This window comes from Oreochromis aureus, linkage group 16, assembly GCF_013358895.1.
Source record: "Oreochromis aureus strain Israel breed Guangdong linkage group 16, ZZ_aureus, whole genome shotgun sequence".
NCBI lineage: Eukaryota > Metazoa > Chordata > Actinopteri > Cichliformes > Cichlidae > Oreochromis > Oreochromis aureus.
Window position 1 is genome coordinate 17,829,081 of NC_052957.1, and position 18,514 is coordinate 17,847,594.

Genomic DNA, 18,514 nt, shown 5'->3' on the forward strand with positions numbered 1-18,514 from the left:
ATACCTTCTTCCAAAAGGCAGACAGTTTATTACTTGGGTGGGTGGGTGGGTGGAGTCTGCAGCAATGCAGCTGGCCTTCTTTTGGACACGGTCAGCATACACTGAGTCCATGTCCGTGAGAGAATTTCCCACAATCCCCTGTGCTGTTCTCACTGCCCAAGCCAAGTGCTTTCTGTCTTGTTTCGTGCAGCTGCCATACTATACTGACATACTGAGACAGAGGATGCTTTCTGCTGTGGTTCTGTAGAAGTTTGCAGCAGGCTCAAGGGGAGCCCATCTCATTTATGGCTCCTGGGGAAAATGAGCCTTTGCTGGGTCTTCTTTACCAGGTGACATGTATTCAAGCTGTGATGTGAATGCCCACGAACATAAGGTTGTTTACCTATTCTACCTCCTCCCCGTGTACAAGGATGGGAGCATGTTATGTGTTGTCGACCCCTTGTAGTCACCCCACAATGAGCCTCCTGGTCATGCTGGTGTTCAGGACCAGGTTGTTTGGACCTCCTCTCCGTAATGAGCCTCATCATTATCTGATATGAGACCCAGTACAATGGTGTCGTCTGTAAACTTCACAAAGTTATTTGTAGAGTGGGTGGCAGTGTAGTCGATAGTGCCAAGAGGTCTGGGCTGAGTGCACAACTCTGCTGTGCACCTGTAATCAGGGCCAGTGTGGATGATGTACTGTCCCCTATTCTCACTACCTGAGGCTTGTTGGTGGGAAAGTCCTTGATCCAAGAGCACAGTGAATAGTTACCAGGCTGCGAAGCTTCAGTGCTAGTTTATCTGTGATCACTGTATTAAATACAGAGCTGAAGTCAACAAATAGCATCATAAACATCTGTTTATATGCTGCAGGTGAGACAGAGCTCCCCGTATAGGTGGACCAATGACCAGAACAGTAGTTTAGGATGATCCTCTCAAAGCACATTATAATTACCGGGAGTCAGTCTCAACAATTTTATTTTACTGAACATTATTCCGAATTTGTTTGACACTGTTTTTTTTGCAGATTGGTAAACTGCTTCTCTGAGATGCTCTTTTTATAACGAATCATATTAGTGACCTCCTCCAGCTGTTTTGTTTTCCTACCTTTTGCTACCTCCATCCCAGTTTTGTTAGATATGTTGCTGCCATCACTTCAAACGATAAGTTAGCAGCTTTCATGAAATAGCAAAATGCCTTTTTAAATGTGGCATGTTTTCTATAATCTATTGTGAATATAATATGGGCTTGTGAGATTTCCAAATCATTGCGATCTGTTTTTACACTTTTTACATTTCACCAAACTTTTGGGGAATTTAGTTTGGAGATTTCAGCTAATCACAGTGAAACCATTATACAACTTATGCAGGAGTTCTGACAAGTATATTTTCGCAGAACCAGAGGCTCACAGCTTGCGGCGTTGCTGCCCACGTGGTATGTTCCCTAACCACTCGGTCATCGGGTCACCTGCCACAGTTGATTGTTGACTTTGGCTTTCAAAAATATTTGCTCTATGCAGCGGTGGAAAAAGAGGAAAGAAAAAGAGGAGCTATAATTTATTTACAATTATAGCTTTTCCATTTGACGTGTGCACTCATCAAGCTATTTTGTTTGTGTGCAGGGGAAAAAACAAAAAAGTAATTGCTGATTTTGAATATTAAGGAATGTTGAAGAAACAAACATCTCGGTGGAGGCATGATTTTACAAGTGCCATTTGTAATGCAAAAAAGGGAGCGCTCCAGTTCAGAACAGGGTATTTTGTTCCCCCCTTTTTTCTGTCTATTGTTACTCTGCGATTTACTTTCCGTTTGTAAGATTCTTGTGGCAAAATGACCTTGTCTTATGTGAAATGAACCAACTCAAACAAATTTGAGAGTTGTGGTAAATAAACAGAGTAAATGTTATGTTTGTGTTTTTAAAATTCAACAAATTCCAGGATGGGGAGGAGGGGGAGGACTTCTTTTGCTAAATTATTTTCATTTATTAATAATCAGTCATTATGTGCATGGATTACATTTAGTTTAATATATAAATATAATCTCTAATATTTCCAAAACATCTTCTGAAAGCTATGCAAAAAGAGGGTCCAGTACTATGTGCACAAACTCATGGATGAAAGGCTTTATTTTATTTTTTATTGTTCCCTACTGGCTCTTTCTACAGTCTAGCCTTGTTTGTGCTCTGCACTCATTGTTGTGCTATATTGCCATACATATAAATTGTGAACTGTGCATTACACAAGGGGACAAAAAAAGGACCTATAAAACTACACTAAATTGAACTGCACAAAAACTTGTTACAAATGTCAAATTAAAAGCTCCGCTTCTTATCTTTAATGCACCTCTGAGCCTGACAGTGTGTTGTGCCTTTATCCCCTCTTTTGACTTTAAAATCTCCATTTCTCTCAGAGCTTTGAGGGTGTGTGCTCTGACAGAATGTCAGGCAATTAAACAGTCATGGCTCATTGAGCTGGAGGTGGGCCTGCTCCTCCAGGCTCCTCTATAGGCAACAGAAGAAATGAACACAGGCACTCCCTGCCATCCCTTCCTCATTCTTTGACTCGCAAACTTAGCAGTGAATCTAAACAAGAAGTTCTTATCAAAGGACACTTTAAACTGCTGTCAACTTTCACTGGGCTGAGCAGTGTCACTGTCATGGGTAATTATCTTGTGCCAGAATGTAAACGAGAACAGTGTGTGGGACAACAAAGATGTGTTCTCGCAGGGTACCCAGTCATGTCCCTGCTGCGAGATGAACACATAAACGCAGCCACAGTAATGATGGCAGGAGACAGCTGCTAGCTGTACCTTTACACCACTAAGCACTAAGGTAAAAACAAGGCAGCAGTTTCTGTTTATATATACAGTACATACTGTAAAAATCTTGGAGTAAGACCAAAGTGCTTTACAACTCTACCGAGCTACAAAAGGCTGCTATTGTTTGACGTTTGTGCTTTTGTATTCTTTTCTTTTCTTTTTTGCTTTGATGTGAAGAGAATTGTGACCAAACTTTCAGTGAGGAAAAGTTGTACTGTGATACAAATGTATTTTGGTACAGCACTGCAGCATTACAGCATCCAGTGTAGGGTAAGAGATTATTTCATAAACACTACTAGACAGTTGATTTTCACACACCCATTTGCACTAGAACCTACTCAACTCGATGTGGTTTTTAGTGTTTTCCATTAGGTAGCAGTGCCTGGTACAAGGTACTTTTTTAGTACCTGATTGGCCAGTCATCACTCGATGAGTCATGAGAGCGACTCCTTCACAAAAATCAGACCTTTTTCTTTTCTGAAACCTGGCAACGAGGGATGGCTGCACAAAAACCAACACTGCGGTCCCCGAGAGTGACAAAAAGCCATAGCTGAACAGCAAGTTTACCGACGCCTCGACGTCCTTCATTGTTTTGTTGTATTTGTGTCACATAAAAATGACGTCACAGGATTTTCTACTGTGTTGCTATAATGACCCATGATTCTCAATTGTAATGGAAAACGATAACACCGAGTAGAGTACAGTCGAGTTGAGTAAAATCGAGTCGGTATTAGTGGAAAAGAGGCTATAAAGAAGTCCTGGTAACTTAAGTTCAATGGATTGTGTTTAACTTTTTGTACTATGTTTTCAGTCAAGTTTTCATAATGAACTATTTACATATATAAATCTATTATACCTAACCTCAGCAGTGAAATGTATTTAACAAACCAGGAATACTGTAACACATACCTACAGGCTGTTTTCTCAACTGCAGAACTTTGACAGAAATACATCAGACTTCTCAGGAGGTAGAAATGTACAAATAAACAAAAACTTTGTCACAGATCCACTCATGCATTTTACGACAATTTGTTTCCCATGGTCTCGCTTTCCGACATTAGATTGCTGGCTGGATGCTAACAACCAGTTTTACACAGTTAGAGGTTTGACAGCTGGAGGTAAAATGCAGGACTTCACAGTAGATGAATGAGACATCTAAAACACATTCACTCATCCAAGGTAGACCACTGTACACTGAATCAGGAATCAAAAGTATATTGTGTCAATATTGTTTTGTTTATGCACACCTCCTCAGTAGATTTCAAATCCACCAATCAAGATGTCATTTAAGAGCAGACTTTCATCTTTACTACATAGGCTTTAATAAAATGACTGTAACCATTTTATACATCTCCAATTTTTAAATGCTCAAAAGTAATTGAACAAAAACAATGTTAAAGATAAGGACTGTTAGTGATACTTGAATGAAGGTCTAGAGCTCATGGACATCACAAAACACTTTCCTTCCTTGAGATGCAAGGACTTTACTGCTTTTACCTTCTGTTTCTGAAAGCTGACGTTCTGGACTTCAATCAGCTCCTGATATTTAATATACAGCCAAGTAATTTTTTTTTGTAACTAATAGATTTTTTAAAATTGTACTGTAAATAGATGAACCGCATTAACACACTTTGATTGTGTATGTGAATTTGCTTCCACTTGTTATCTGTCCAGCATTTCTCTTGCTTCATGTTTTCCAAATTGTCTGTCAACTTTTTTCCAAAACCAAACAGATTCACAAGACTAAAGATGGGAAAGATCACAACAGCATCAATAGGCTTCTGAGCATAAGGGTATACGGGTACAAAAGAGAGCCATTCTACTAACAACAGCAGGTGCAGTGGCTTTTTGTGCAACGCTGCATTGAAAAACTGAAGCAAGACTTCACACAAGGATCTTTCCACAGAATGTTTTAGTTTAAAATGGAACTATGTATAAATAGCTCCTCACTTCATGTCTGTGCATTTTAAGGTTTTTGCATTCTATTTTGTGACATGAAATGACACATGAAAAAACTGAAAGTTTGGATGTCACTCCTGCTGTGTAAAGACACACAAAAGGAAAAAAAAAATTGCAGTGATAATTCCTAAAATGACATTTTAGGAATCTCATATTTTATGAGATCAGACTCCACAGCTGACTGCTCAATACATATGTCTGGTGTCCAAGAATAAAACAATGCCCCAGGAAGAACAGAAAACTGCAAGATGAAATAAGCCTGATGAATAATGGCATCACATTCTAGGTTGGGCAGATTAAAATACATTTCTTTGGATCAGTTTGGATCCTGGATGTTTAAAACCAGATCAGGACTACTACAGTGATGACAAAACATGGAAAAAGGAGTATACTGATATGGTGTTCTTGAGTATATACCAAATGAAGACATAATTCTCAGTCTTAAGAAGCATCACATTCCAGACATAACTCAAAATTCATCATCTATTTTAAAATGGAAACCAGACCAACACAAGTTAAAAAGAATGATCTTGAATTACTTGGGTTATAGCCCACGCCTTTATAGGCGGATTTTTAGTGTTTTTAGTGAAAACATTGTCTGTCTGGTCAGTATCAAGCATGAGGCAGACAAAGTCTCCTTAAACAACTGACTGAAGCAGCTATGTGGTAAAGAGACAGCTATTCCCTATTGGGAATTAGTGGAGATCTAAAATAAAGCTAAAAGGACAGGATATGCCCATCAAATTGGTTGAATTATGCAAATGTTGCTCGATATATGCTGGAAGTGTTTGTTAACAAATTCACAATAATATTGAAAATGTCAGAGTTAATTTGAGGGCTTGTTTTGGTTCCCCTCAAGTTGCCACGAAAAATCTGACCCGCATTTTATCACACAGTATGAGTCAATATAGCTCAGTAGGCATATTGCATATTATGCACATTTGAATCGGAGGATACCAACAGCAAACATATGGTAAATTGACTGGTTCATTTATATTTGTATATACATAACTTAATATAACACTTTATACAACATATCTTTTTCACCCATACAAACGCTATTTTCTACATTTATGTGCTTTCTATCTAACAGTCATACACATTCATACTCCAGTGAGCGCATTGAGAGTTCAGTTTGCAGACTGGAGCAGCGAGAGATCGAACCACCAAGTTCCTGATTAGTAGATGAGCTACTCTAACTCCTGAGGTAGCGCCCCCACCTCCCCCAGCCACACATATCTGTGGGAAGTATAGTTTTGACTTTGAACTGAAACAATGGACATGAGTTGGACCAAACTAAAAGATAAGTCAAGAATCTTTCTTTATTTTTCATAAGCCAAACAACACATGGTACAGCCTATTATAGATTTGCAGCATTTTGTGGCCAGATCAGCATGGATTCTTCAGGCATGTTGATAATGGAATTTTCTGCTCATGTAAACTGGTTTAGTAATAGTATGTCAAAAAATAAGACCCTTGCCACTGAGCTCCATTTTGCGAGAAGCTCTAAGGAGGCTTATTGCCTAGTTATTCGGGAGCAGTCTGGTGCCCCCGTATCACTGTACCATTATAGCTGCTGCTGCTCGTAACACTCCCCCACCAAGTCTTCACAGCTCTCCCTTCTGTCAGCTGTGACGGAGCAGGTCATTTGCTGACTGGTTGGGATCCTTGTGGAGTTGACTCTATTAGCTACAGCAATGAGAGTTTTGGACTAGGATGTGTCTCGAATAGATGTGGCGGTTGATGAACGTTTATGTTGGATCTCGGAGAGGCATCTTGACTAGCTGAGGACACCGTGGCATGTGTTCAACAATCCCTGCGGTGTTAGCCACTCAACTGTAAAACGCTGTGCTTAACAGCTGACACTTCTGATGCCACGATATACCACATTATCAAGCTTCGAAGAGTTTTGCATTAGAGCACCTTATAAATCACAGGAAACATTTTAATGAGAGTATTTGACATTGAATCCCTTGTGAGATGAAAATGAGAGTATGACACTTAGCACACCAAGTGCTGCATACCACTGGGATTTACAAGTCCCAATGCTTGCTTGCTAGAAATCTCTAATGCTTTGAATACAGTCCTGTGCATCCCCATCCACACAATATAAAAAAACATAATTTTTCCTTGCAGTTAATGCATAAACAGTGCTAGATAACGGTCCCAGCAAAAACATAAGTATAAAATGTTGAACCTTACACTGTGTTGCATCGCATTCCAAACAATCCTCTGGTTTGCAGCATAAAGGCAGGGAAACAGAAAGTCTTAATTAATTCAGCGTAGGTGGGAGAAATCACTGACGGACATATAAAGCTTAAAAGCCAACTGCTGTATATAAGACATCAAAAATGCATCGAGAATGAATTAGATAAAGTGCAAAAAACATAATTAGGACTGAATAAAACAAATAGCTCATTTGTTGTTGGGGGATTTCAAGAGCCAGATGGCAAAAAAAGGCTGCTTTTCAAATTATGTACCCATTAACTAAATAACCTATTATTAACCTCACACAGAGAACTAAGACATTCGATTTGGCAGGTTTTAAAAACTATGAGAAATGAGGCTGCCATTCACCAAAACAGACTGAATAATTTTCCCCTTTTCAAGGTTAAATATTACAAACATAGCAGATACATTTTGAAAAGATTCAATGCGAAAAAGGCCAGGTATAAGAGAGGAAGGGTAAAAGGAAGTGATGCTGCAGGAGTAATACACAAGCAGAGCTGTCTCTCAGCCAAATTGGACTGCCACCCCCATGTTAACCTTTACCCCGATGCAGCATTTTAGGTCTCAAGGTTCTTTGAGATGGAAATTCATGTATCAAGACCCTATTGAACAAACATACAGATTATCTGACAGAAAATAAAGGTGCGCCTTCAAGAAGGAATTGATATGGTCAGCCTCACAAAAATCTATCCATCTCCCTTCTTCCCCTTCTCTGTTTGCCAAGTGCACGGGGATGAGAAGGGCAGTGAATGCAGTACATCACACCTTCCCATGCCGTCTTTGGGTAAAGCTGTTGATTCGTTAACAAACACAAATCGATAGAAAGGTCTGAATGGAGGACAAGTACAAAGAATTAATTTCCGGCTCCAGGGGCTTACCATGGCAAATCACCAGCTTTAATCAACAGTGTCAAGTCAAAAAGATAAATGATGTTTACACTGAAGCAGTGTCTTGTCTGAAAACAGAAAGCATTGGCTTTTGTCTCCTTACCAGTCTGTCTAGGCTTGTGCCAGCTGCAGTGGTAGGCCGCTCCTCTGGGCTGTAGGGCCTGAAGCGGGCGTTGAACACATCCGAAACACCACGAGCAGACCTAGTGATTCCTGCGGGTTTTGGCTGACCACAGCCTTGAAAGACCTGCAATTACAAGAACATGGGTACCCAACTGTCAACAGTTTAAATTACTTGGGATGCAGAAAATAGGTAAAATACACTGTTTGGATAAGGTCTTGTGAATGATTCACCCCTGACTACCGGTGTGACAGTGCTTTACGTCAAGTTGAGGTAACCATGTTGATAGGTGATCCGACTAGGAGCTGTGACCAGTGCTATTTAAGTTTGAGTTAAATTTTTACGGGCTTCTGGTAAAACACCACATATACTTAAGCCATAAACAAAACGGCCATCTGCTGCATGGGAAAGGCAACTGAGCATTTAGTTTTGAATGGGAACTGGCATCTAATTCAGTGTAGGCAGAAAAATATTCTTCACAACCACCTAGACTTTTTTCTTCTTCCCCTTTCTGTCTACAATTTTGTGGGCAAAGAAAAATGCAGTAAAACACAGGAAACACATTAACTACTGTTAGTTGAACTAAGATTATCTGACCAACTTGAAACATATAATTCAAATACAAGACCTAAATTTGGACATAATTAGAACGTGTTGTAATCCACACCTTAGTCACAGCCCAGTATGACTTCCAGCAAAGCTTTTGCCTCATTTTGTGACGAAGTTGGACTTCAACAGCCTGTCTGAAGTGTTACTTTTGTTCTTAGAGAAATGTACCTAATTGACATACCCTGTAGGAGACCTGGGCACTGTTATCTTGCATATTCATGATGGCCTCTGAAATCTTGACATCAATAGGCTCCATGACAGACTCAATGTTGAAAGGTCCCTCTAGCCTCTGCGCCACCAGCAGCATGGCATCTGTTATATATAAAAAAAAAGGTGTGGTGTTAGAGGAAGAAGAGCAAAGGTGCAAACACACAGTTGGTAAAGCGCTCACAGACAAAAATAACTGTCAGTATAGCAACTATTTAAAAAAATGACTGCACTGCAAGGTCCATCTCAGATTACATAGGCCTGTTTACATACTTGGTGAAAGTAGCAGTCCAATAATAGTAAAGAACACACTGCAAGAAAAATACTGTATGATTGACACAATGCCAAAAATTCACTGTGAAAACAGAAACCACAATCATTAAGAACAAAGACAAGTCTCCACTCATGTCCCTGAATTCATTTACATTGCGGTGCTGCTCAATTCAGTGGTGTGCAATTGCAATGGGTCTTTATTTAGGTACCAGCTATAACCGCTCGCATTTTGTTTATGTGGGTTTGTGTTTTCCAAACGCAGTGCATAGTTTTATCTAACTGGTAAATTAAAAAAAAGGTTTTTGAATATTTTTCTCTTTATTTTGAAGCTGCTTTCAGTTGATGGTGTTTTAGGCTCTTTTGGTTTTCACAGAAGGTGAAAAACAACAGAAAAAGTAATAAAATGGTACTAATTGTACTAATGGTGCAATGTTATGCCTACCTCTAATTAATACTGAAACAATTAATTGACTGGAAAAAATATGTCAACCTCCGTAGGAATTGTTAATTCATTATTTATGAAAACACACACACACTGCCGTTCAGGTTTAAAAGTGCAGATGTGTTTCCTCTCTTTGGCTTACATCTCTGCAAATGAGCAAATAAACAAACATGACAGTATTTGCTATATTGTCGTGGAGCTTTTTCCAAAAAGGACACAAACAGTTTACAATTTGCAAACTACTGCATCTTCTTTTCTGATTGCTGCACAGTATTGTCATTTACCACCTTCCCATCTCAGTCTGCAAGCACACTTACGAAGCATGAATGCTTCTTGAGGCAAATTCAATTTTTATGTAGATCAACTCAATCAAGTCTACAAAATGCTGTTAGGCTCCATGTAGTGAATAGTGCTGATGAGTAATTGATTTAATAGAACTTTTGAAAGCCAAGCACTTATTTACATTCGCTGTGAAAAAGGTCAATGGCTCATTAATATTGTGTGGACACAAGCCAGAGGCCCTTGTTGAACATGATACACTTAACATATCCTCTGCACTTGTTTTCATCATTTTTAATGAACATATTTGCAAGCTTTTCAAAAGGATGTTGCATTCACATGATCTAATATGTACAACTCTGTATGGTTCACATTGCACAGTACCTCAGACTAATTAGGCAAACTGCTGTTGCCCTTTAAAGGCTCACTGAGTAAACTGAAACACTGCTAATGTTGATTTATATTGATGTGCTAGAGTCTGTATGCTGGCACTTCTGAGTTTGACTGCCGTGCCACAGGTAACCGGACATCACCAAACCACTCATTCATAACTAAAGGCCCATTTCTGCAGACAGTACAGAACATGCGTCTCCATCCACAAACCAGCCTTCTGGTTTGTGGATAAGTACTCCACAATTACTTTGTACCTAAATATAATAATCCTGTCATTTGGAGACTTCAGAAACAATGATGTCTCACTGTACATGCTCCACGACTCCCTTAACAGTTTATTTTATCTGTATCAAAATTCAAAAAGTAGCTTGTTGGTTTTTGAAGAATAAATTATGTATTTCTTTTGGCTTGCTACTCCAACCGCCCCACCCATCATAGGAAAATAAAATAATGTAGTCCCAAACTGTGAAGGAATAGATAACATTCCATGGGGAACAGACCAGAAATGGCGACTAAAAAGAAAACATTAACAAAAATAATTGACCTTACATAAAAAGCCAGCTGCAGACATGACAAAACATACTGTAGTGCAAATACTGTACATACCCCCCTCCCAACACACAAAACAAACAAATGAAAAAAAGAAAATCTAAATTACACTTTAGTGCTTTGATAGCAGACCTGTCCAGCTTTTCATTCTTCTGGGACCTAAGATCACTAATGGCAGGGGAAAAAAGCTGAGAAACATTAGCTCAGCTCTGCTTCCATTTCCTTTCCAATTATGTCAAAGTCAGAGCCTTTGAAGAGCTCCTCTGTTTGTTTACTCTGTGAATTGCAAATGGCCTGTGATTCTTGCTGAGATCTTAATATACAGATTACATCAGTGCCAAATGGTTTTCTACAGCAGCACTTCAAGTGTACAACTGTGTAACCATATGGTCCAAGTGTAAAAAAACACCTGCAAGGGCCAAAGAAAAATATTATTGCTGTTTGTCTAATAGCAGCTATGGCAATCATTTTTAGTAAATTATTTTTTAACAGTGTACTGCAGTTTAATTTGACTGCTTTCTTTTTGTGTCCTTATATTCCTTTAAAAAAAGAAAAAAAAATCTGAATTTAGCATTTCCATATTGTTTGTTATTTAATCTGATTATAATGTAAATTCATTCAACTGCCCCAGGTATGTCTGCACACAAAAACAAACACAGGTAAGTATATCTAAATTCAAGCTTAAAAGCTCTCAGTTGCAAATACTGAAAATTTAGGTCAACAGCGCCAACTGGGAGCAACTTGTATTTCATCGCAGGAGAAAAGAAGAGTGCCTCCAGGATCAAAAACGATGGCAATCTTTCCCAGCAGTGGTGACTTATCTGCAACTTATCAGATGGGCTCAACAAACAGAGAGCTAGCCCGGGAACTTTGTCTTTATACACAGCTGAGGGAAAGCAGAGAGTGTCACGGGGGGAGGCAGGGAAAGAAGAAAGCCGGAGAATAAGATGTGGTTCTGGGTTGAGTGAGGCTAGGGCTATAGCTGTGTCCTATAGAGAGATGGGCTCCTGCGCTACATGTGAAAAACTCTGCCTACATGGAGAATTAATGACTCTCATTTATGAGGAGTGCAGGAAGTCCAGTCCACTGTGGCACAGCTGCCACTCTGAGCCAAATTTTCCCTGCATCACTTTTGCGCCACTGAGATAGGCTACTGGCCAGCCAGAGGAAATCTTGTTATCAACACGACACAGCCATGCAAATAGACACATCTTGTCCTATTCTGAGCTGGGGTTTTTACAGCTGTGACTTACTGGATAGAGACACAAAAATCTAAAAGACACCATGCCTCGAAACCACAGCATGAGCCAATTATTTTTTCTTCAAATTGGAGGTTAATATTTCGGTTTGTGATATGAAACATGCTTATTTGCCCCGCCTTACTCTTGCCTCTGCCTCTTTATCGAGATTGATGTCCACTTAAATTCAGGCTATGTCAGCCAGCGGCAACCTCCAGCAGACAAGGACAAATAAGGAAAGTGAACAAGCCCATCTATGGCTCTTTGCCTGTGAAGAGTTCCACAGGATGAAAAATGGCTCTAGTGTAATTTGGATTCTGTAAAGCATACCTCATCTGTGGTTCAGTCAACCAACTAATAGTGCTATGAAACGGTATAAAAATGGAAAGGAAGAAAAAAAAAGGCATATTGTCCCTTGGACACATAGTTGCAATCAAGAAAAGGAGTCCTTGAACATAGACATATGTGCACAGTCCAGGGTTTAATAGCCATAAACAAAAAATAATATCAAGTATTATTATTTTTTTTATTTGTTTGTTTGGTTGTTTTTTTTTTTTACATCAAATGTTAAAAAGGTCTTCAACAGGCTACTTAAAAAAAACAAAAACTGTACCTTACCAACTTTTAGACGTTTTGGTTCATTAATCACTTGATAAATGACTATAAATACACACAAGGCTTTATTTAGAAAAGGTAGGGCCTAAATCTTAACCCTAAATAAAAAAAATCTTTTACTAGAGATCATCAGTTAATTAACACATGTAAACTCTTTTCAGCATGCTAAGACATGAACCAGTTCCAGTTCCTGTAGACTGGACAGGATGAATGCTAATGATTTTTTAAATATTCCTTTAAAAGATTAATTTACTTTTCCATTACCACAAATTTCAAGGTTATGGTTCAGATGGAATATCTCTGTTGTCGAAATTTGCTATTCAAGGTACAAAGGATCAGCCTTGTGACTTTGGATGAATATTTCCTCCACTGCTAACATGAGGCAAAAAAACCCAAACAATCTTGTACACATCTAGTGCAAGATTAGATAAGACAGTCAAGAGACTTTTTCCTTAGCGTCCTTAGGAGATTGACAACTGTATGCACACAATTTGGAGTAAAATGTAGAGGATGTAAAATTTCGATGCAGGAGGCAGGCAGGATTCACGGAAAGGAAGCCTTTTAATGAGGCTGGTTGCAAAAAGGACACACAAAACAAAACAATATCCAAAAAAGGCGACACAAAATTGAACCCACAAGTCACATGATGAAAGAATCCTGCAGGACAGAATTACAGGCACTGAGAGAGAGACCAAAGGTAACGCAGCACTTGGGTAAACAAGAATCGGAAGCAGGAGGGTAACGAGACACAGCTGAAGACAATCAAGACAATGACACAAGTGGGGAGATGTAAGCGAGAAACAGTTACTAAAGAGGGAAACAGACACATGCATGAACTTGACATATTGAGACTGATACACGAGGAACAAAAAGCAACAGTTTTTTACTCCTCAAAGGATTTAGTTTAATGATTTATTGGTGTTTTTTTGCACTATAACTAAAAAAAATGTGAAATTCTTTATCTTAGCCTTAACCTTTAGCTGCACTTTGTTTGTTTATTTGGTGATTACTAAAGTTTGTCTGTTAAATGCTACAGAAAAGCAGTTAGCAGGCAACACAGAGAACAGCCTTCTAATCCGCAGCATTTTTGCCATGTCATTGTGACATATGTTAGCATTTCAGTGTTAGCCCCAGTGGTGTTTTTAACTAAACGCTAACAGAGAGCCACTCAAATAGCTCAGTCTTGTACAAACCAAAGCCCTAATCATTTAGCATAATTCATGTTCAGTGATGATGGCAGCAATCGAAAACAGTAGGCAAGACTTAAAATGCAAAAGCCAAGAGCAACATTGACAATGTACTGCATGGCTAATCAAACCGAGAGGCACAATCCGATAACGAGCTATTCACAATCAGATTGTGTTACTAATGGGGCTGGAGATATCGTGAAATTTTTGTGCATGGTTTGCTGACTGGACTGTTTCTAGTATTTTGCCCACAATTATGTCAAAGCCAGCCTCTCCTGTTCTCACTTTGTAGCCTCATGTTGCAGGGTGCATCACAATGCTCAGATGTGATCTGGACAGGCCATGCAGCTCTGAGCAAAGACAATAATAGACCTTGCTGGTTATAAACACACTGGAGAGTATAATTTCTCTCTCTTAACAAAATTCCTGTCTTTCTCCAGGTTTCTAATTGCACAGGTGGGAAGAGAATATGTAATTAGATCCACTCAACCACATCTTCATGTAACTGTGAGTGATTAGACAAGCAAATAACTTTAAAACAGAATGTAAATTAATGTCCCTACAGATGCCAGTGCACACAAACCTCCAAATGTTCACCCGGTGCTGCCTTGAGAAAAGCACAGTATGTTCTACATTATTTGACTTCTGCAGACAAATGACACACAAGGGTAGTACAGGCTGTCAGTACTCGGTCAGAAGAAAGTCCTGTGTAAGGAAGTTATGTAATATAGTCTCTTCAGCTCTTAGTTTTAAAGGTTTTCTCACAGCTAGGTTTCTACATTTTACACACACACAGACACTAAAATTCACAAATGTTATTTTAGATTGATATTAAAGATAATTGCAATTTCTGGTAAGCGAAAATAAAAATCTATCTTTAGCAACTTTAAATAGGAAAGCAAAGCTATTTCTGTATTACTGACATTTAATCTGGAAACATGCAATTTTAGAGAAAAGGGTCATAAAGGTTTATTTGTTGAACTTTTTCAAGGCAACTGCTCTATAATTAATTATGTTTAATTTTTTAATCACCTTTTATATTGATAAGTCGGCAGCGGTACTCAAATAAGCCATTTTTATGTACTTTAACTCTCGGTTACATTGTTATTTCTGAAATGAAATAAAATGAAATTGTTTTTAATAGCAAAAAGCAGAAATCAATAAGTTTGCTTTTTAGTAAATCTCTGCGCTAACCCTGCAATCTGTATAATCAAGAACTTATTCGATGACCTCCAAGAAAAAAGGAGACAGAAAACTACCTTTTATCCGATGTGTGCCTAATAACACATCTGACTGTGCAATCAGTGCTATTGGTGATTGAAAATCAGAATGTGAAACTCAGCCACGGGTATTTATATTTAGCTGACATTTCAGATCCTGGAGAGCTGAAGTTTAATTGAATATGTAGAGATCTCACATATAACAGGCTATCACTGTCTTCACTTTTCACAAGGCCCAATTTGTAAAAAAATAAAATTATTATCAGTGCGTCAGATGAGTGGCATGCTCTGGTGCTGTTTTTCCTTCGTCCTGTGTGGTCTTAATTTCCATCCCTGAACAGCAGTGATATAGAACTGCTGTGCCTGAAAGCCATTTACCTACACCTGTGGAGTTAAATGGATATATAATGGCTGTCTGCTCTGTCTAATCGTTGTGGCTTGTTTTAGCACCCTTCGGCAAAAGGTTAATAAAAGCCCAAAGCTATATGATTTTTTTTTTCCATTTGAAAAATGCAGAATACTTAAATCTGCAACGATTATTATCACACAGAAATATTTTCAACTAAAAAGCAAAAATAACCTGATCATTTATTTAAATGCTTTTAATCACATGTTCTGTAAAGTTCCAGGAAAAGTGTAGCTGTTTGCTTTGTTTCCAGTCTTTGAGTTGATAAGCAGTTATGATTTAACAATACATTAAAACATTCATTTTTCTTTACATATACTTTTGCATAGATGGAACCGTTCAAGTGTGGCATAAGTGGAAATACTTTTCCTCAAGTAAAGACTCCTAGTATTAAGATATTATTTCTTGGGAGATTGCAGTCACAGGTTATTTCTTGGCTGTCATGACCATTCACAGAGTTCCATTTGCAATAGTGCATCCACACATAGACAATTTTCATTACTCGATTTGAGTTTTAGCTTTTTCAGTGCAGCTTCTCTTTTACTCGCCCACTCAAACGCTCAGTTTTCTCTTCCTTTGTCACATGAGATGAAGAGTTGCTTCAATCTATTTTTAAAAAAGTAACGTCATTAAATTAAATTCCAATGAGTAACAGAAATATCGAATCACTAAAGGTGACCATGTCTAAAATGCTTTCAATGGGCAAATTCTAGGGCGAGGTCACCAAACCGGGTCGGATTTGTGTTTGACCCATTCGGTTTGGCTGCCAACTTGCATCACCCAGTTGGCCTAAAATGGAATAGCTTAATTCTAGTGAAATGGAAGCGTGTGATTTCTATCAGTGTTTCGAATTTCTGCTGGTTAGACCATAAAATTCAAATCCCTTCAGCGTCCTTGTATGTAGAAACTTTTTGTGCGGCCTGAGTTTCAGCCATGGGCTGTCCACACTCGGTGTGTACATTTTTTTTCCCCCTTTTTCTGTCAATATTTTATTTATGAGGATTTTTTTTTTTTAAACAAGAAGAAAGGGTTTGTTGCTGTCTTGAATTTCAATAAACAGATTGTAGCTGGATACAGTTACCAAGTGAAACAAATCACCTAATTAAAAAGAAATGAGCAGATAGAATCGATGCAGATCACTTCCAATGTGGAGACATTTCTCTCTCAGGAGGGAAAGTGAGCGAGCAACAGAAGCCAGTAAACATTGAGGCAACTAGATTAGGGAAAGAAAAAAAACCAGAACAAAAAACAAAAACCTGGTACTGATAACCAGTTCACTTTGGACTGACTTTAGTCCAGTGGCAAGTCTCTGTAAGTATTTCAATATGCGGGAGACAAGGTTCCATCACAGGTATAATACAATATGATAATGGCACATATTGCATGATCTAAATCACAGAGCACAATATTTATCTCCAGGGCGTGTGATTGTGTGACTGATATTTAAAACATCTGAGAAGTAGGAGACATCAATTTGTGCAGACAGCCTGATTAAAAAAATAGTTAAAAACAGCCTTATTCAAAGCATTATTCAACAAAAAGAATATCTGAAGAGTTAAAAAATGCACAAAGACAAATAAACACCGTCAAAGCAATGCTAAATAGACAATCTATGTAAAAAGCAGCATGATCTATGCATCCTACATGCATCCAGATTGTATTCAGTGCAGTTTTTGATTGCGGTGAACAGCCTGACAGCTGTTCCTCAGTCGCTCCATGCTTCAGCTAATTCGTGTAATTAAAATCTAATCCTACCTTTAATCTCATCAAATTGCTCGCAGACTGCTTTTGAAAAAGGCGTGTTTATTATGATAAATGGTGTATAGAAAGCAACTACAAATTATTTGACAAAATAAACAGTTTTTTCATTACATTTATCATAACAATAAGGTTTTGTGTGGATACAGTAGCTGGCATCTTTCTTTCCATATTGGATGCAGTGAGCAAATCTTGTCTGTAGGAGTGGAATTGTGAGAAATCAGCAAGGATTTGTTCTCCAGTGGGAACAAATGGATTAGACACTGGCTACTCAGCAGCAGAGTCCATTTAATCTACTGAATGATTTATTCAGATTTGATTTATTCAGTGTAACATTAAAGAAGAAATAGGTATCGCAGCATGGCATTAAAAACTATATTTATTAAAACCATACCTATCCATTTAGTTCCTACATGAAAAATGTTATGTTGTATTTACTGTAGAAGCATGGCTGATTGATTCATATGAATGCTATTGTTCATGTTCTGTCAAGTGAAGTTCTAAGAACAGCATCTTTCCAAGTTAATGTGAAATGACAACATGATACCAACATATTTAAATCTGATATTAGCCTTTGGAGCTTGTGATAAGCTCTTGCCTCTAAATTAAGTCTCCTGGTCAGATTTTAGTTACTTGTCTAATTAATCTCTTGCTTAGGGGCAAACACAGCAAGCACACATTCAATGCTATTTGTTTAAAGGAGTGAAAACTTCCAAGATCTCCTCACTGGGATGCATCCGCATTTTTCTGTCTCATGAACAGAAATATGAAAGAAAAATATGATTTCGGAGGGCAATTTTTCCTGTCACTTTTTTTATACTCTAGCCTTAACAGCAAATAATTATTTTAAAACAGAACATCAAAGCAAACATCCAAAAGTGAGGAAGTTGAACCAGTTATTTTTTCTCTCTCCTGTGAAAGTGCAGTACAAAGGTAGCACTTTCTAAACATCTCACATTTCCAAGGAGCAGTGCAGCTGCTCTTCGTACACACATCTGTTTTAGTTTGCTTCTGGCGATGCCATAACAGTCACTCTCAGCCTCACACTCATATTGTAGATAAATGGAAGTAAGGCTGTGAACTGGCCTTTTTTTCCCTCTCTCTCTCTCTCAACTTCTGTCACGAGTTTGAATTTATTTAATCAGAGGGTGTTATTTCCTGCAGTGTTGTGAAGAAAATTGTCACTATCAAGGGCACAGCCTCCAGGTGTAAAGGATTTCTCACTCTTTGGTTGGATTAGTTCTCACCTCCCCAGTATCTTGAACATAAAGCTGGTCTGAATAGATGCCACAAGAATCAAGATGAATATCGCAGCTTGAAGTCCGCAACAGTATGTGATAGCAG

At 38.4% G+C, this 18,514-nt stretch overlaps 1 protein-coding gene across 1 annotated transcript in view; it reads right to left on the minus strand.

Moving 5' to 3' along the window:
* gpc6b (glypican 6b) overlaps positions 1-18,514 on the minus strand; it is a 78,413-nt gene that overhangs the window by 18,294 nt on the left and 41,605 nt on the right. Inside the window, exons 5-6 of the mRNA XM_031738604.2 lie at positions 8,785-8,915; positions 7,977-8,120 (exon numbers count right to left, since the gene is read on the minus strand). Coding sequence (XP_031594464.1) covers positions 7,977-8,120; positions 8,785-8,915 — 275 coding nt within the window. The remainder of the gene's footprint in view (positions 1-7,976; positions 8,121-8,784; positions 8,916-18,514) is intronic.